Here is a 20,740-nt window from a genome sequence, read left to right on the forward strand (position 1 = left end):
ATTAATCTAATCGTGCAATTGATCCCAATATTACTATAACAAAAATAGTAATTCAAAATGATTTGACTCTCAATATTAATATCCGTACTAATTCTGGGCAATAGAGTCATAGAAACAGCACAGCACAGAAACTGGCCCTTCAACCCATCTAATACATGCCAAACCATTAATCTGCCAAATTTCTGCCAATGTTCCATGGAAGTGAATTAATACACTGCAAATTACTTTAGGTCAAAAATAAACATGAGTTTTTGAAAGATTATACTTCTAAAATATTCTTTAAAATATAATTCAAAGCTACCAGAAAAGCATGAAAATAATTTAATCTTGCTTGGAGTGTCACCAAATATTCACTGAACTCTTTTCACCTGCTGTGCTCTCATGACAGTAATGATTATTGATCTTAATCTTGCTGGTAGATATGACCTACCTTTGGAAATAATGTTCCCATCAGACAGAAATTAATGAGTTTTGTATACAGCATTTCCAACAACAGTCATCGTGTTGTTCCCATCTTTCCAGCTTTAAGTTAGATTAATATTCTGTATACTTTATCTCAGAGCCAATCAGTGCAGTGAAAGACCTTTCAGCCCATTTTAGTTTATGTGACTCTTTGAAAGAGCATCCTCATTAGTCTCATTCCTTTGCACATTCACATACCCTTTCAGTCCTTTCCACTTCAAGCATACATCCATTGCCATGACAATAAAACATATTAAACAACTTTTTAAAAAAAAGCATAGTTATTAACTTCTGCTTAGAGGTCAAAGTGATTAGCTGTGTTTAATTGCGTAGTTCTATGGCACTATTGAAGCTTAATGGAAGTGACTTTGAAATTCCTAATAGGTTATCTGAAATGTTACTTTGTGCTAGTAAAGCAAACCAAGGCAGGACAGACGGGGCTCTTAAACTCGGAGACTGAGGGATGCCCCTGATAATGGGCTTGAAAATAGACAAAGTTTTGTTCCAGTAAGGTGTTAGGAAAGCAAAATCAGAGACCATAAATATCAGGATCCAATAGAAATTTGGGAGAAACATTTTCACTTGAAGTGTGGAAAGAGTGCAGAAACACAAGATAAATTGAATATGCAATTGGTTATCAGACAATGAAAAGAAAGAAATGTTATGTCAAAGGTTTGAGGACACTCGTGTGGAATATAAACACTTCTCATTATGTCTCCTATTTTTGTGCAGTTCCCTCTCCAATATCAGCTTTCCAAATTATACATGAATTTTATTACCCTGTTTAAAATGTCTTTTAACATGGCTGCATCAAAATTTTGTTTGTACCTCAGCTACCTCTCTTCTATTCTTCCATCAATATTTGGCTGAGCTAAGTTCAGTAGTGTTCTGAGCCTGTCAGCAAAATCATGGAGTCACAAGAGGTGTAGATACTGGAATGTGGAACAGCTGGAAAAATCAGCGGGTCAGCCAGAGGCAAAAGGACAGTAAAAATTTTGGGAAGAAACTCTGTAACAGGACTAAGAGTGTAGAGGGAGGATAGTCAGTATATAGAGGTGAGAGGGAGGGACAAGACAGAGGTTGGTAGCTGATAAGAGAGGATGGATGGACAGATAAACCAAAAGGGGAAGGAGGTAGTAAGGGGTTTGCGGGCAGACTCAGATATAAAGGTAATGAATACTTGGAACAAGATGAGGGAGGGTGATTCACCTAATTAACAATGGAGGGTGGGGGGATGAATAGAAAAGGTGAACAAAGAGACACCCTAGGTGGACAGGTTTGAGTGAGAAGAGAACGCAGGTGGAGTGGATTATCTGAAAATGGAAAAATCAGTACTCATGCTATTAGGCTGAAGGATTCACAAGCAGAATATGAGGTGTTATTCTAGTTCGTGTTTGGCCTCACCGTGACAGTGAAGAAGATTAAGAACAGTTTGTGTTTTTTGATTGGGAAGGAAAGTTGAACTGACACATAACCAGAAGCTCAGGATAGCCAGATTTGGTCTCCTCAATGCAGAAGAGGCCTCAGCACAAGCACTGAATACAACGGACCAATTTGTAGAAGGTGCACATGAATCTCTGCCTTGCCTGGAAGGTCTGTTTAGGTCCCTGGATGATGGTGAGGGAGTAGGTATAATGAGAAGTGTTGCACCTCCTCTGGATAAATACAGAGGAAAGATTTGATTCATCTTTTTACTGAATTGAGTCAAAAAGTGAAATTGCCCGTAAGTCAGGAACTGAATATACACTCAGTCACCACTTTATTAGAAACACCCTGTACCTAATAAAGTGGTCACTGAGTGTATGATCATGGTCTTCTGCTACTGTATGTTGTGCATGCATTCAGAGACACTCTTCTGCACACCACTGCTGTAACACGTGATTATTTGAATTACCATTGTCTTTCTCTCAGCTTGAACCAGTCTGGACATTCTCTTCCGAGCTCTCCCATTAAAAAGGCATTTTCATCCACAGAACTGCCGCTCACTGGACTTTTTTTTTGTTTTTCACACCATTCTCTGTAAACTCTAGAGACTGTTGTGCATGAAAATACCAGCTGCCTAAGATATTCACATCACCCCATCTAGCACCAAGAATCATTCCATGGTCAGTGTCACTCAGATCACATTTCTTCCTCGTTCTTGTGGTCTGAACAACAACTGAACCTCTTGACTATGCCTGCATGCTTTTATGCATCGAGGTTAGCCATATAATTGGCTCATTAGATACTTGCTTTAATGAACAGGTGTACCTCATAAAGTAGCCACGGAGTGTAATGCCAATGACACAGGCTCTCTGAGAAAGAACAAAGTGATCTTGAAAACTTGTGGTTAGTTGTGATGTACTACACAGCGCAACAGTCTTGGGCACATATATATAGCTCGGATGCCTAAGGCTTTTGTACAGTGCCAGATTCATCAATGTGGAGCAGAGAGTGAGTTTGTAGATCTGGCGGGAGCAAAGGATGTTGGGAATGGTGAGGATGGAGTATTGCGGGAGGGCTGTGCGACAGGTGGCAGAGAAGTAATGTCAGGGGCGGTGGGGAGGGAGAGTTGTGGGTGCAAGCACACCCACCCTTGAGATACCAGACAAGATTTGATTCCAAGCAACTGGTTTACTGATCATTAAAGAATGCCTCCCTGGTGCTTCTTGCTCCCTCCCCTTTTCCCAATGTTGATTCCCCTCTCCGTGCCCTCCTCCCCCCTCAGTTCACAATGCTGATGCATATCATAGTCAGGTTTATCATCACTCACATATGTCATGAAATTTGTCTATTTTTGTTGCAGCAGTACAGTGCAATACACAAAATTACTACAGTGCTGGGCAAAAGTCTGAGGCACTGTGGCTTATGTGCCTAAGGCTTCTGCACAGTATTGAAAATTATCCTTTTCAAAAGGGGAGGTATAGATTATGATTCTTGTGTTTGACATGTGCTCACAAGTTCAGTGTAGTTGGAGAGAAGGCAAATAATACCAAGGCATATCTTAGTAGCTCTCCATGCCTCATAGTGATTTGTTGCATTCCTGGCAGCTCACACGGTTGGAATGAGAACCTACACACATGCACAAGAATCAACACAAACAGTTTTATGGCTTGCACTGACAGAGTTAATACTGAATCAGCAGACTTGGCATGCAGAATGTGACAACAGAAGGCCAATGCATTCAAATTAGATGATTCGATTTTTCGATGGAGAATTCACTTTAAAACTTTTTTTTAGAGTTACTGTTCAAATATATTTACTTTCTCAAAAATAGTTTCTAAGTGTTTTGTTTTGCAGTGAGGAAATGAATTTTCAGATCTTTGAAGTGGGTTAATTTTCTCTAGTCACTGACAATTTTTTGTTATATGAGGAAGGACTAATAGAGTTCTGTAATCCTGAACAACCATATTTCCTTTGTACTTTTTAAAGTCTTTGCATTTTATTTCATTCTTATAATAAACAAACAGTTTATTCCTTGTATTACTGGTACAAGATTAATTAAAGGAGAAGAATCAACATAACTAAATTGCCTTAGCTTCCTTATTTTCTTCTATCCAGGCTCAATTTCTATTGACCATAGTAATAATTGTTCCCAAGTGTTGCTAGGCTGCATGGAAACGCAGGAGAAATGTGCTTTGCTGTTTGCTCGGGTCATCCTCCCAGCTAATTACAGAACAGTTCCCAGTTTTGGACTGGTGTAATTAACTATCACCCACTACTTTACATTACTTAATTATAAGGAAAGAACTATTGCTTGAGTAGCACAGGCTGCTTTCCATGCCATATAACCATATAACCTTGAATAAAATCTTTGCCACAAACTTAAACTATATTTAATGCTGGCGTGAATCTGACTTTGGTTCTCAAAGTTCCCATAGTTTCATCTTGTGCTGAGTGAGGTGCCCCAAGCACAGTCTCAATGTAAGTTTTCTTCCTTTTACCTTGCAGGTCAGCTGTAAAGTGTGTACATTCATCCATTTGTACTTAATGGGCTGCAATTATTTCTGGATGCTGTGTGAAGGCATTTACCTTCACACACTGATTGTTGTTGCTGTCTTTGCTGAGAAACAACACTTGGTATGGTATTATCTTCTTGGATGGGGTAAGTACTTTCCAAAGCTCAGTACTGTCCGTCATATGACCCTTGAAATTCTGAAATTCAGCATAGTACAGGTCGACCTTCACTAATCCGGTTCCTTCGATAATCCGGCACTGATTATGCTTAATGTGATCCTTCTGTAATTTGGCGTTTTCACTAATCCAGCACTCCTCAGGTCGCAATGGTGCTGGATTAGTGGAGGTTGACCTGTATTTAGCTATTTAATTGCATTGCATTAATGTTTGTGGAATGCTTACACAGTTTTTAATTTTATCAAGAAAAAGCTTGCCATTCTGAAAATTATCATCTTTATCTGAAATTAGATACACAATGATAGTAGTTCAAAGTAAATTTGTTATCAAAGTACATATATGTCACCATATGCCACCGGGAGGTTCATTTTCATGCAGGGATTTACAGTAAATACCAAAATACACCCACAATGGAATCAATGAAAAACCACATATGACATAGGTAGGCTACCAACCAATGTGCAAAAGACAACAAACTGCAAATACAAGAGAACCAGAAATAATAACAATAATAATGATAGTAATAAGCAATAAGTATCAGGTCCTTAAAAGTGAGTCCATGGGTTGTGGAATCAGTTCAGTGTTGTGGTGAGTGAAGTGACACTTACACTATACTGCTGCTGCAAAACAACACAATTCATGATGTATTTTAGTGACAATTCTGATGTCAGGTACCATCTGTGGAGAGAAACAGTCAATATTTTGGCTGAACGGCCAATCGTGTCATTAATTGAAACGTAGACTGTGTCTCTCTCCACAAATGCTACCTGATCTGTTTTATGTTCCCAACATTTTCTGCTTTAATGCTGGGAGAATCCTGGACTTGAAAGTCTTGGGGGAAAAAACTCAGGCTTCAAGTAAGCTGGCCAAAGGGAGAAGTTGGGAAATTTGTAACCAGAAGGGAGAACAATTCAGGATACATTGAGAAGCGCTTCTGGGACCAGTGGAAGGTTCGAAGTAAACTTATTATCAATGTATATATCATCATATACTACACTGAGAATTACTTTCTTGCAGTTATTCACAGTAGAAAAGAGAAACACAATAGAATCAATGAAAAACTCCACACAAGCAAATATTGACAAACAACCAAAGTGCAAATAAAGCAATAATTAAGTAAATAAATAATACTGAGAACATGAGTTCTCAGACCTTGAAAGCCAATCCATAGGTTGTGGAATCAGTTCAGAGTTGAGGTGAATGAACTGAACAACACTGGTTCAGGAGACTGATGTTTAACAGGTAATAACAGTTCCTGAATGTGGTGCTGTGGGACCAAAGGCTGCTGTTCCTCCTTAGGTCATGAGGAGAAGTGATTTGCTCATCAGTGGCCTTGCTTTCTCTGCTGGCAGCTGATGAGCATTATGTGCAGTGCACAAACAACTTACATAGTTATACTTCACATGTTATTCAGCATTCTTTCACAATGGACAATTAATGCACAATTAAGGTAAGATTCTGAATTTTAAAGAGGCCTTTCCCAGGAATTTAAGGTGCCCAGTGATATGGCATGGCCATTCAAAGTTCAAAGTATATTTATTATCAAAGTATATATATGTAACCATATACAACCCTGAGATTAATTTTCTTGCGGGCATTCACATAAGAAACACAATGAAAGACTATACAGAAACAAGAGAGACAAACAGCCAATATGCAAAAGTCAACACAATGTGCAAGTACAAACAGAAATAAAAAAAAATAATAAACAAATAGGAAATGAAGCAATATAGACACAGGAGATGAAGAGCCCTTGAAAGGTGGTGGTCATATATTTCCCTCCATGTCTGCAGCGTTAGAAAACGTTTTTCTTCTGGTGAGTCAAAGGCAGCAGAATCCACTCAGTGGGAGTTTTTACCTCGTTTGAAACCACCAGTTTGCATGTCTGATGTATCAGGAATCAAACACATCTATGCATTCATTTTTTTTTCTCTATTGACATCCTGGTAACATTCAAGGAAATGGGTCATTAGTGGTTTCTATGGAGACACTGTTATTGTATCCAGCGGTGTTCCTGAAGGTTAATGTATACAGTGCCCTATTAACTTTACATTACACAAAGGAAACTACAGGCTGCCCTACTGCAACCCCTACAGAACAGATCAGTGAAAATAGTCTAGGTTACAACCAGTTACATTGATCACTGAAACTAATTAATTCTGTATTCTGCAGGTTTCCCACTCATTCCTGCCATGATACATGCAATAGCAAGATTCTTATATTACAATGATAAGTAAGTAACTTTTTGTATATGTATGTATTTTTGCATTTCAATAAAAAAGATTATATATATCTTTTGATGAAAATAGGATTCTACTCACATTTTGAACTGAATCTCTTATACACAGCTGTTGGATTAGTTCAGAAACTCATCTGCTATATATCATTCATGGTCCTATTTGTGCAGCATTACTGGTAAGTTTACATGAGAAGTAAGTGTAATCTATTTACCAAAAAAGGTGGTAGAACAACGGAATATCTATTATGCAAACAGCACAATTGCAAAGAAAGTGTTTACATCTGGAAAATCCTAACAGCTGTTTCTGTATCTGTAGGTAAACTTGTTTTTCTTGCTGAATATCGTGCGTGTCCTTATAACCAAGTTGAAAGTGACACACCGAACAGAATCGAACCTGTATATGAAAGCTGTGCGGGCAACCCTGATATTAGTCCCACTGCTTGGGATCCAGTTTGTCCTGGTCCCATGGAAGCCAGAAGGCCGAATAGCTGAAGAAGTCTATGACTATTTGATGCATATTTTAATGCATTATCAGGTAAGGAATATTTCCAAGCTTAACTTGAAGGGTCTCAGCCCAGTTCCTTCAGCATTTTGCACGTGTGTGGCTGAGGACTTCTAGCATCTGCAGATTTTCTCTTGATTACTAATATTTTTTCCTGCTTGCCCCACACCTGGCCAATGAATAAACATATTTCGAGAAAAATAGATACGTTGTTAGAGGAGCTTGGCAGCATTTTTGTCCCATGCATGATTCTCTCAGCGGGAAACACATCCTTTCTGAAGTGCACAAAACATGTAATATATTAGCAACTTCTATATTAAATCACTGGAACCATATTTTAGAAGACCAGTGTAATGGTTATACTGCATATTTACAACATCTATGTTGTAAACCTCGAAGACCTTTGTTTGGTCAGGGGAAGTGAGGAGGTGATAGAGAGGAGCTATAGGCAAATGGTCACAATGGGGCCTCAGGAGACAGATAAGTGGGTAACAGTCAGAAGATGGAAGGGCAAGAGTCAGATACTAGAGAGTACCCCTGTGGCTGTTCCCCTTCACAATAAGTACTCCTGTTTGAGTACTGTTGGGGGTATGTCCTACCTGGGGGAAGCAACGGTGGCCGCACCTCTGGCACAGAGTCTGGCCCTGTGGCTCAGAAGGGTAGGGAAGGGAAGGGGATGGCAGCAGTAATAGGGGACTCTATAGTTAGGGGGTCAGACAGGCGATTCTGTGGACGCAGGAAAGAAACGTGGATGGTAGTTTGCCTCCCAGTTTCCAGGGTCCAGGATGTTTCTGATCACGTCCACGATATCTTGAAGTGTGAAGGTGAACAGCCAGAGGTCGTGGTACATATTGATACCAATGACATAGGTAGGAAAAGGGAAGAGGTCCTGAAAAAAGACTACAGGGAGTTAGGAAGGCAGTAGAGAAGCAGGACCTCAAAGGTAGTAATCTTGGGATTACCGCCTGTGCCACGTGACAGTGAGTATAGGAATAGAGTGAGGTGGAGGATAAATGTGTGGCTGAGGGATTGGAGCAGGGGGAAGGGATTCAGATTTCTGGATCATTGGGACCTCTTTTGGGGCAGGTGTGACCTGTACAAAATGGATGGGTTGCACCTGAACCCAAGGGGTCCAATATCCTGGTGTGGAGGTTTGCTAAGGCTGTTGGGGAGAGCTTAAACTAGAATTGCTGGGGGTTGGGAACCAAACTGAAGAGACGGAGGAAGGGACTGTTGGCTCACAAATAGAGAAAGCTTGGAGACAGTGTGAGAGGGAGAATAGGCAGGTGATATAGAAGGGACACACTCAGACTGATGGTTTGAGATGTGTCTATTTTAATGCAAGAAGCATCATGAACAAAGTGGATGAGCTTAGAGCGTGGATCAGTACTTAGAGCTATGATGTGGTGGCCATTACAGAGACTTGGATGGCTCAGGGGCAGGAATGGTTACTTCAAGTGCCGGGCTTTAGATGTTTCAGAAAGGACAGGGAGGGAAGCAAAAGAGGTGGGGCATGGCACTGCTGATCAGAGATAGTGTAACTGCTACAAAAAAAGGAAGAAATCATGGAGGGATTGTCTACTGAGTCTTTGTGGATGGAAGTTAGAAAGAGGAAGGGGTTAATAACTCTACTGTGTGTTTTTATAGACCACCAAATTGTAACAGGGATATTGAGGAGCAGATTTTAATTTCCCAAATATTGATTGGCATCTTCCTAGAGCAAGGTGTTTAGATGGGGTGGAGTTTGTTAGGTGTGTTCTGGAAGGTTTCCTGACACAATATGTAGATAAGCCTACAAGACGAGAGGCTGTACTTGATCTGGTATTGGGAAATGAACCTGGTCAGGTGTCAGGTCTCTCAGTGTTTACCATAACACTGGAGAGGGATAGGAACAGATCAGTTAGGGAGGCGTTTAACTGGAGTAAGGGGAAATATGAGGCTATCAGGCAGGAACTTGGAAGCATAAATTGGGAACAGATGTTCTCAGGGAAATGTATGGCAGAAATGTGGCAAATGTTCAGGGGATATTTATGATGATGATTATGAAGACACGTAGTCCTCTTTTATTGTCATTTAGTAATGCATGCATTAAGAAATGATACATTATTTCCTCCGGTGTGATATCACAAAACACAGGACAAACCAAGACTGAAAAAACTAACAAAACCACATAATTATAACATATAGTTACAAACAGTGTAACAATACCATAACTTAATTAAGAAGTCTGTGAGCACAGTAAAGTTCAAAGTTTCTCAAATGTCCCACATCTCACGCAGACGGGAGAAGGAAGAAAAACTCTCCCTGCTATGCCGACCACAATCCGACTCTGAGTCATCCGAAAACTTCGAGCTCTGATCAGCTCTCCGACACCGAGTACTGAGCGCCATCTTTGTACGAACGATTCGACCTCCTTCTCGGTCACCAAAAGCAGGCAAGGCCGGAGATTTTGAGGCCTACCCTCTGAAAGATTCCGAACCACACAGTAAGGACAGCAGCAAACGGGCGTTTCAGAAATTTCTCCAGATGTTCCTCTGTGCTTTCACGTCCATTCTCCATCAAATCAGAATTGTCCATGGCCCCTATTTAACAGATACAGTATCATTTTTCACCGGAGAGCTGCGCACACGCGGGCGCGCGGCCACCTTCTCCTCCCTTCTTCTCCTTATGTGGCGTTCTGGGCAGGTACGTTCCAATGAGACAGGGAAAGGACGGTAGGGTACAGGAACCATGGTGTACAAAGGCTGTTGAGAATCTAGTCAAGACGAAAAGAAAAGCTTACGAAAGGTTCAAAAAATTAGGTAATGATAGAGATCTGGAAGATTATAAGGCTAGCAGGAAGGAGTTTAAGAATGAAATTAGGAGAACCAGAAGGGGCCATGAGAAGGCCTTGGTGAGCAGGATTAAGGAAAACCCCAAGGCATTCTACAAGTATGCGGAGAGCAACGAGAATAGGACCAATCAAGTGTGACAGTGGAAAAGTGTATATAGAAGCAGAGGAGATAGCTGTGATATTTAATGAATACTTTGCTTCAGTATTCACTATGGAAAAGGACCTTGGCGATCATAGGGATGACTTACAAAGGATTGAAAAGCTTGAGCATGTAGACATTAAGAAAGAGGATGTGCTGGAGCTTTTGGAAAGCATCAAGTTGGATAACTCCCTGGGACTGGATGAGATGTACCCCAGGCTACTGTGGGAAGTGAGGGAGGAGATTGCTGAGCCTCTGGCAATGATCTTTGCATCATCAATGGGGACGGGAGAGGTTCCAGAAGATTGGAGGGTTGCAGCTGTTATTCCCTTATTCAAGAAAGGGAGTAAAGGTAGCCCAGAAATTATAGACCAGTGAGTCTTACTTCAGTGGTTGGTAAGTTGATGGAGGCAGGATTTATGAACATTTGGAGAGGCATAATATGATTAGGAATAGTCAGCATAGCTTTGTCAAAGGTAGGTCATGCCTTACAAGCCTGATTTTTGAAGATGTGACAAAACACATTATTGAAGGTAGAGCAGTAGATGTAGTGTATATGGATTTCAGTAAGGCCTTTGATAAGGTCCCCCATGCAAGGCTTATTGAGAAAGTAAGGATGTATGAGATCCAAGGGGACCTTACTTTGTGGATCCAGAATTGGCTTGCCCACAGAAGGCAAAGTGTGGTTGTAGACAGGTCATATTCAGCATGGAGGTCGGTGACCATTGGTGTGCCTCAGGGATCTGTCCTGGGACCCCTTCTCATCCTGATTTTTATAAATGACCTGGATGAGGAAGTGGAGGGATGGGTTAGTAAAATTGCTGATGACACAAAGGTTCGGGGTATTGTGGATAGTGTTGGAGGGCTGTCAGAGGTTACAGTGGGACATCGATAGGATGCAAAACTGGGCTGAGAAGTGGCAGATGGAGTTCAACCCAAATAAGTGTGAGGTGGTTCATTTTGGCAAGGGTCAAATATGATGGTAGAATATAGTATTAATGGTAAGACTCTTGGCAGTGTGGAGGATCAGAATGATCTTGGGGTCTGAGTCCATAGGACACTCAAAGCTGCTGTGCGAGTTGACTCTGTGGTTAAGAAGGCATACAGTAAATTGGCCTTCATGAACTGTGGGATTGAGTTTAAGAGCCAAGAGGTAATGTTACAGCTATATACTGTAGGACCCTGGTCAGACCCCACTTGGAGTACTGTGCTCAGTTCTGGTCACCTCACTACAGGAAGAATGTGGAAACTATAGAAAGGGTGCAGAGGAGAATTACAAGGATGTTGCCAGGATTGTGGAGCAAGCCTTATGAGAATCGATTGAGTGAACTCGGCCTTTTCTCCTTGGAGTGGCAGAGGATGACAGGTGACCTGATAGAGGTGTATAAGATGATGAGAGGCATTGGTCATTTGGATAGTCAGAGGCATTTTCCCAAGGCTGAAATGGCTACCATGAGAGGGCACAGTTTTAAGATTCTTGGAAGCAGGTACAGAGGAGATGTCAGGGGTATGTTTTTTATGCAGAGAATAATGAGTGTGTGGAATGGACTGCCAGCAACGGTGGTGACGGCGGATATGATAGGGTCTTTTAAGAGACTCCTGGAGAAGTACATGGAGCGTAGAAAAATAGAGGGCTATGGGTAATCTTTGGTATTTTCTAAAGTAAGTACATGTTCGGCACAGCATTGTGGGCCGAAGGGCTTATATTGTGCTGTAGATTTTCTATGTTTCTATGTTTTTATCTAATAGAACTTGAGTTTTAAGGTAACTGCTTTCACTTTTAATATTGTTCTTTTTAGAGATGAAGGTTAAGCTCCCCATTTAAGGATGTGGATTGGAAACTTTGTAATGTGCAAGAAAAATATAAGGCATTAGTCAGTGACTTTTGTATTTCCTGAAAAGTAGCAAGGAATAAATAGCAACACACATAAGGGTTGCTGGTGAACGCAGCTGGCCAGGCAGCTTCTCTAGGCAGAGGTACAGTCGACGTTTCAGGCCGAGATCCTTCGTCAGGACTAACTGAAAGAAGAGCTTGTAAGAAATTTGAAAGTGGGAGGGGGAGGGGGAGATCCAAAATGATAGGAGAATACAGGAGGGGGAGGGACCGAGCCAAGAGCTGGACAGTTGATTGGCAAAAGGGATATGAGAGAATCATGAGATGGGAGGCCCAGGGAGAAAGAAAGGGGGAGGGGGGAAGCTCAGAAGATGGGCAAGGAGTATAGTGAGAGGGACAGAGCGTAGGTGTTCAGCGAAACGGTCTCCCAGTCTGCGCTGTGTCTGTCCACCAGAGAAAGCAGGATCTCCCAGTGGCCACACATTTTAATTCCACGTCCCATTCCCATGCTGATATGTCTATCCATGGCCTTCTCTACTGTCAAGATGAAGCCACACTCAGGTTGGAGGAACAACACCTTATATTCTGCCTGGATAGCCTCCAACCTGATGACATGAACATTGGCTTCTCTAACTTCCATTAATGCCCCTCCTCCTTCTCGTACCCCATCTGCTATTTATTTATGTTTTATTATATTTATATATATATTTTTTTTGCTCTCTTTCCTTTTTCTCCCTCTGTCCCTCTCACTATACCCCTTGCCCATCCTCTGGGTTTTTCCCCTCCTCCCCCTTTTCTTTCTCCCTGGGCCTCCTATCCCATGATCCTCTCATATCCCTTTTGCCAATCACCTGTCCAGCTCTTGGCTCCATCCCTCCCCCTCCTGTCTTCTCCTATAATTTCGGATCTCCCCTCCCCCTCCCACTTTCAAATCTCTTACTAGCTCTTCTTTCAGTTTGTCCTGACGAAGGGTCTCAGGCCAAAACGTCGACTGTACCTCTTCCTAGAGATGCTGCCTGGCCAGCTGCGTTCACCAGCAACTTTTATGTGTGTTGCTTAAAATTCTAGCATCTGCAGATTTCCTCGTGTTTGTGTTAAGGAATAAATAGTTTAATTTTTTACATAATTTTTGATAAATAGTTTTAAAATCTATCCTCTGTAAAGATGCTGAGCAACCATAATTTTTCATTATTATGTGGTCTGCAGGTTTCTGATAATTAACTGTGTTTGCACAAAAATAACACAAGCCTGGTTTTGTGAAAATTTAAGTTCAGATCCAAGTTCATGTAACTTGAAACTTGTGCTCTACATGAGCACACTACTCTTCACTTTGACAGCGTACACACAATTTATTAAGGCATTAATAGGCATCAATATTTGCTCTGATTCAGTTTAATGAAATAACTTAATCAGTAACATTTTTGGGGGGGTTGGGCTTATTGGTGGCAGTTTTACTTCATGACATTTACGTTGGTCAAACTTCTGCTAAGCTTCATTCAGTAGGAACATCAATCAGTCATTGTGTTCCTCAGGGAACTGATGCATGTTGCCTTACTGATCCAAGAATGCTAGACTCTATCCAATTATACATATAACTGCCTTTTCTTTCAACGTTAGACTATCCACCCTTGTAGGCTTGCTTGTGAAAGCTTCCGGGCACCTGGTGACATTGAATACACAGTTCAGCCTGCTGGGTCCAACTTTCAAATAATGCAAGAACTGGGAAGTGTGATGAAAGATACATTTCCTTCATTTGCAGCCGGTTTCTGTATAAATTCTGTCCCACCTATTACGTGTATTGGGGAAGTAGATCAGGATATAGCAATGTAAGGCTGACCACATCCTCTTGTTCATCATGTCAATCTGATACGCGCTGTTCAAAGCATGGATAATGTCTGAGCAAAATGCTGAGGCTACACCATTTAGCTGGTTTAGCTAATACTCAGCAATGAAATTATGTTTTTTCATACTCTTGTAATTTTCCTTTTCTTAGGGCTTATTGGTGGCTACAATATTCTGCTTCTTCAATGGAGAGGTATTGCATTGTTTTATATTCTACTTCTTTAGAAAAGTAATTAAGATGAAACCTTTGTGCCTATCCATTTCCTTATTTTTCCAACTGATTTTGCATATCATTTCCATTATAATGCCATTTAATCCTTTTAATCAGTGTAAGCAAGTTCTATATGAAGAGATCCTTCGAGAAACTTATTTTTAGAAATCCCGCTTCCCAGGCATTATGAGCCTTTGGAAAACCAGTATTAGTCAGGAGTAACTAAACATTTTGTATAGATACAGCATAGTTTTTATCTTCTGATGTGCTTATTTCATTAGGTAGTACTTAATTTTTCATGCGATGTCTGCTGTAGGTTATTTGATATGGTCTACAACACAGAAATATTAAAGCGTTCTGATAATTCTATCATTGGGAGATAAAAAAACACTGTAAAAATAATAAAATGGTTTGCATTCAGCTTACTAGGTACAACCCAAATAAACTATTTAATACAGTTTTTATGTAAACTTTGGACAAAATGCTTTTATGAAGTTAAAAGACATGTATAAAGTTCAACTCGCTTTGCTGAATAGCCATGAAATTATCATGCACAGTTGTAGACAATTTTAAAAAAATTGCCACCCTTAATTATAATGAATTATAACATTTGGCTGTATAAATCCTGGAGAATTTTTAAATCTAGGATATAAAGTTAATTTCCATGAAATCAAAACCTAAATTTTCCATCATTAGACAAAAAAATGAATTATTATGGAGATTTAATGGAGAAAAGTTAGTCTTTGGTTGCCAGAGTTAAGTGGAATCATATTCATAGAATAACAATAAATATTCTATGACTAATATTTATCTATTTAGCAAAGATGAATTCCTCCCCTATTTTTCATGTTAAAACAATTCATAATATTAGAGAACCCATTGTGAAATACTTTGAAATGTTGTGGACAGAATTCAACTGCTCTGTTCTGTTCTGAAACAAATACTTAACCAATTGCTACCTGATTTATTCCATCAAAATTGCAAATGGAAAGCTCTGGGCAGAAGTTGCCATGATAGAGCTGGTAAATGTTGTTCCCTTCTCGTGATAGGTTCAAGGTATTTTAAGACGCCACTGGATGCAGTACAACATTCAGTTTGGAAACAGTCTTACTCACTCAGAAGGTCTACGATCTACCTCTTGCACTGGAACATCTATCACGGAAGTCCATGGGAGCTTGTACAATCATGATCCCAGCAGCGAATATGCAAATGGAAAGAATTTTCATGACATTGAAATCATTGGTGTGAAATCAGGCGAAATGAATACCTAAAGAAAATGAAGAGTGCTTGCCATTGATGTGGATTTCAATGACTACAAACTTTCTCCTTTCATTCCAGTGGAAGAGCTAATTCGATCTCCACTGAAAGTTATTTTCCTCATCAACCATCCTCTTGTTACTTCCCAATTATTTATTTCACCTCATGAAATAAAAGCCGGAACAGATAAAACTATGGCCTGTGGCACTGTTGGAAGAAAGTCTCTTCCACTGAAATATGAGACTCGCAAATATTCTTGTATTCTGGGCTTCACACTAACAGCTGATATTATCTCACAAACTGTCAGGCAGCAAAGGTAGGTGCAATAGTTGATTCTAATTGATCAGAAAGTTGATCCTTGTCACATGGGTGAATTAATATTCTGATTACTGTACAATCATTCACTTGTGCCAACATTATTATATAGCTGATCAATTCCAATCTCTGTGTCTGGTGTAACTTCAACTGGTGAAGAATAAAATCTTCTTAACATTCCCTCAGGGTTGAGGCTCACTGCCCTAATGATATATTAATTTTATGTTTTCTATATTTTATATTAAAACAGCCTCTTATCATTATCATATAAGGAACCCCTTATAACATAGCTATCTTGCAGAATTGAACTTTTGAATTTCTTGATGCTGGAAAATAGAATAGTTTTCAATTATTATCTCTTTTTTTCTCTGTAAATATGATTTGTGAAATTTTTGGTGTATTTATTGCCTGGTGAAGAAAAGTTGTAACAAAATGTGCAAAGTGTTCTTTTCACATTTTGATCTTTCCTGATAGTGCGACTGTATTTCATATTTGACATGTGCAATGTGTGTTTGAGGTTATATGCCAAAAAGGGAATAAACCTTTGCTTTCTCATGTGCCAAGTTTCTCACAGATTCCATCTCAACTTGGAATCTTTCACTTCAATTCATCTGTAGGTGGAGAGAGAGGAGAATCTTTGAGGAAAATGAGGGATTGATCTTCTTCAAGTTGACGCTAATTAAAAATACATATTCTATTAGATTTTTTACATTTAAAAATAATCCCAAGCATAACAAAACAATGTGTAGCACCTAAAACCGCTATCTACTCACTAGATGATACAATATCCAGTGTAGATGCAGTTCCCTGGTTCATTAATTCTGTATTAGTGTTTCTTAGCACACGTTGTTTAATCCCACTCATTTGCTGCTTACCCTCAAATCTTTCTTGAAGATTCGTGGACTCTTTCGATGATACCTTCACTTTCATCATTACCTCTCTATCAGATTTTACTTCAAGAAACCAAACAATATGAAAAAAGTGAAATATGTTACATTAAAGAAGGTATATATAAATGCATATATATTTATACTGGCAATAACAGATTTTCCATTGAAATGGAGGATACTTTTAAAAAATGATTTATAAGAAATATTAAAAAGCAAAATTTCATATTTAATGGCAACAAATAATTCAGATTAATAAGTGGCACATTTGTCATAATTTCATCTATTTGACAGTTGGCATCTTCAGTTTCCAAACCACTAGATTTTTCCACTGTTGCACAATAGTTACCATATAGAAATGATCTTCTGTGAAAAATTTTGTCTGCTATAGAGATTAACTGTGGGGATCGAATTAATGAAACAATAGTGGACAGATTGTAAATCTTTGAGAAGGTTTCAGTTTAAAGCATATTCTGTTTCTAAAATCTTTAAAATACAGTTTTCATCCAAATCAAAGTGGATCTTTTTTCTTGAACTTATTATGCTATATGAATGTCATAGCTTACTTTTGGCTGTTTTGATTTTCATGTTTATTAATGTTTTCATTGAAATGCTTGTGACCACAGCTGAATGTTTCATTTAGTTACAAAGAGAATAATTTGTTAATCTTGTGTGATAATGAATATTACAGTCAAGTTCTTAATAAAAGAGTGCTTTCAGTATAACATATCTAAATGACATGCATGTGTGTCTAAATGTGATGGCAAATCTGTGTTTTTGCAGGGTGCTATGACCATAACATTTTAAAGAATGATATAAAGTTGTTTTTTAAGTATTTGAGAAAATTAAGATAAAGTTATTCATGTCATATGAAAATATGTTGTATTTTCATGGGTTGCAAAATGAACCATTAAAGCCAAATTTTCTAGTGAAATTTAGGATATTTTTAGAAAAACAGTAGCAATAGTGTGCAAACAAGAGAAAATCTGCATATGCTGGAAATCCAAGCACCACACTCAAAATGCTGGAGGAACTCAGCAGGCCAGGCAGCATCTATAGAGAAAAGTACAGTTGACGTTTTGGGCTGAGATCCTTCGACAGTATGTTTTAAATTTGCCTCATGCAATGATATTCATAATCTTTTCTGTGATATAGTCGGATACTGAAGAGACAGATTGTTTGCAAAAGTATCCTAATCTTTTGTGACAGTACTTACAATTTGATCATTTTAATGCCCTACACTCACACTACAACTTCTGTCATCTTCAAATTCAGCAGCCAAATTTTCTTTGAGCCTGGCTATGCTCAATCACTTTGGCTGACATATGAATAACATAGCCTAGATGAGAGAGCTGGAAATGAAAAATCGATCCTTGTAAGCTTATCCTCAGGGTATCTGGAATGATATAATAGAATGCTGAAATTTCAGCAAAGCCATTGTTTTCGATTCCATTCTTTTTTTTTACTGGGAATTATAAAAGATCCCTGCAGGGCTAGGATAAATTATCCATTCACAATCGCCCCAAAAAGTTGATGTTGAAACACTTTATTAAGCCACTGCAGTCCCCAGAATGAGAATGTTCTCATGCTGTTAGTAGTGTATCTAATTTCTGACCAAAGAACAATGACAAGAAGATAGATATGGCTATGATTCAATACCATGCTGCCGTACTTTACATGGCAGTAGAGGTAAGTATTTTGGACATGCCATGAAGAAGTCTTGGAAATGGGTCACATGAACAGTACCTTGCCCACTGGGTGTCACTGGTGGAGGGAATCAGGACTATCAATTTTTGCAGTCAAGTGAAAAATATTGTTCTGGATGGTGATGAGCATCTTAAATGGTGGATTGACACTACTCTAGACAAGAAGAAAGGAGAAGCTGTCGAGTCAGGAGGTGAGTCTATACTGTAGTATAACCAGCCTCTGACCTGGTGGATTTGTAGTCACAGTATTTATATTACTATCACGGATCTTTATTAATATTGCACAAGCTACAAGTAAGCAGCATGAAATGACTTCTAAATTATGTCTTGACTGCAAACTGAGATTAAAAAATTACAGAAATTACTTCCTCAATGATTGTAAACAGCAAGCATTGTGAATGTACATAAATTGCTTACTCTCTCCTTTGTAGACAGCAGAGAACATATTTTTATATCTGCTGACTTCAGTGTAGACTTGTAGAAAACACGAATCGAGTGCAATGAAATGAATGGTTTGCATGGAAATATTAAATGTACATATCAATTAAAAATGGTATTGTGTAGGATCTCAGTCCAAGATGCTAACTGTTTATTCCTGTGCATAGGTACTGCCTGACTTGCTGAGTTCCATCAGCATTTTAAATGTTTTACTCTGGACTTGCAGCATCTGCAGAATCTCATGTTTATCAATTAAAAATGTTAATATTCAAGTTTAATAGGCAGTTCTTTCACAAAATCAGGGTGTTCTACATTCTTCATATATCTATATATCAATACATATGTTGTTTATCTAGCTGGAACTCTTTTTGTGTGCATCTCTATTCACATGGGTTCAGAATAGCAATAATGAATTATTTTGTAAGCATTGCATCATCCATTTTATATATGATAATCCATGATATATTAATCAATGTGCTATTGATGTTTGTGCAGGCAAAAATCTATTAAATTACTTAGAATTTAAAGCCTTGTCCCTTTCGCGTACAGTCACATGTAATGCAGTTCTTCCATAACATATGTAAAGGATTCTCTTCACATAGAAATTCAAAGTGTATGTGTTGGATTATATCTCCATGAAATTAAAGTGGTGCATTTTTCTTACTTTTATTAGGCAGAAAGGTGCTATTTTCTGTACAACAATATCTCATCCATTGCTGTAGATTATTTACATTTTTCACCAGTCTTAAGGTTATCTAACAGAGTTTATAATTGTCAAAAAGCTGTAAAAAGAAATGGACATGACTTCCACCACTTAGCGATTTTGATGCACAGATTAATGCCTTTGTGTCTGTGATGCTGCTGCGAAGAAGTTAATCTTTGCACCTGTGCATTCTTGTACTTGTGCATGTGACAATGAGCACGACTTGGATTTCAGCATCACTGACACTGTCCGCCAAAGTTGCACACTGCCAATATAAGGACTGGAACATCCCACTGGAACACCATGCCAATCAGAAAATGGGCAAACAGGCCAGTGAGTGCTGGCACTAGACTCATGACGGTTGAACCTTAAATACAGTAATTCCTAAAAATAAGACCCTGAACTATTATTATGTTAAAGCATTATTATTTCATTGTGCTTTTACCAACAATTATGAGCCGTTCAATAATTTGCTACGTTCATTGTGGTTCTGCAAACCATTCTATAAAAGGTGTTAAGCTTAAATATGCTTTTTGCAATACCATGACTTATTTCACCTTGACATCACCCTACATAATCTAATATTTGTGGATTGCACTTGACCTTCGTGCTTTCAACTTTTCTCTGCACTCAATAGGGCAGATAAAATAGGGCCTTCTAAGAGACTCTTAGATAGGTACATGAAGCTTAGAAAAATAGAGGGCTATGCACTAGGGAAATTCTAGGCAGTTTCTAGAGTAGGTTACATGGTCGGCACGACTTGGTGGGCTGTAGATTTCTAAGTTTCTATGTTTCTAAATGTTAAGCATTTCGAATATGAATGTATAAAAAGATATAGTATATGGTTCAAAATATTTAAATTTAACAAATGGCCATGATTTATGCTCACCAACATTTTTGCCATAGCATATTGAAATAATTTTAACTGCAATGGCTACATTACACCTGACCGTATTGACAGTCATTACAAAATATTCCTGAGCTCAGGGTACTTTTACTTGCTAATTTTAGTATCCAAAGCTTAGGATGAGATAAAAGTATTATTAAGATATTTACACTGAGCATGGTTCAATTTTTGGAACTGCGCTATAAATTACTTGAAGGACTTCTTTCGTTCTATATTTAAATGCATAGCAGGCTCTTTGGCTATCTGCAGACCCAGTTCCAAAAGAGTGGCCTTGGCAACATGAAATGAAATAAAATTTCAATGAAATTTGTTTGCCAATAAAGAACCAGTGTTAGAAAATAAGATGTCATCA

The 20,740-nt window shown here is 38.8% G+C and overlaps 1 protein-coding gene across 2 annotated transcripts in view; it reads left to right on the plus strand.

The window, feature by feature from the left end:
- LOC140199509 (calcitonin gene-related peptide type 1 receptor-like) overlaps positions 1-19,411 on the plus strand; it is a 94,276-nt gene extending 74,865 nt beyond the window's left edge. For both annotated transcript variants that reach the window (XM_072261718.1, XM_072261719.1), the window contains exons 8-13: positions 4,393-4,546; positions 6,748-6,808; positions 6,924-6,990; positions 7,131-7,349; positions 14,116-14,157; positions 15,225-19,411. In XM_072261718.1, coding sequence (XP_072117819.1) covers positions 4,393-4,546; positions 6,748-6,808; positions 6,924-6,990; positions 7,131-7,349; positions 14,116-14,157; positions 15,225-15,446 — 765 coding nt within the window. In that variant the 3' untranslated portion in view covers positions 15,447-19,411. The remainder of the gene's footprint in view (positions 1-4,392; positions 4,547-6,747; positions 6,809-6,923; positions 6,991-7,130; positions 7,350-14,115; positions 14,158-15,224) is intronic.
- Positions 19,412-20,740: the final 1,329 nt, after the last annotated feature.

This window comes from Mobula birostris, chromosome 6 (genome assembly GCF_030028105.1).
Source record: "Mobula birostris isolate sMobBir1 chromosome 6, sMobBir1.hap1, whole genome shotgun sequence".
Lineage (NCBI taxonomy): Eukaryota > Metazoa > Chordata > Chondrichthyes > Myliobatiformes > Myliobatidae > Mobula > Mobula birostris.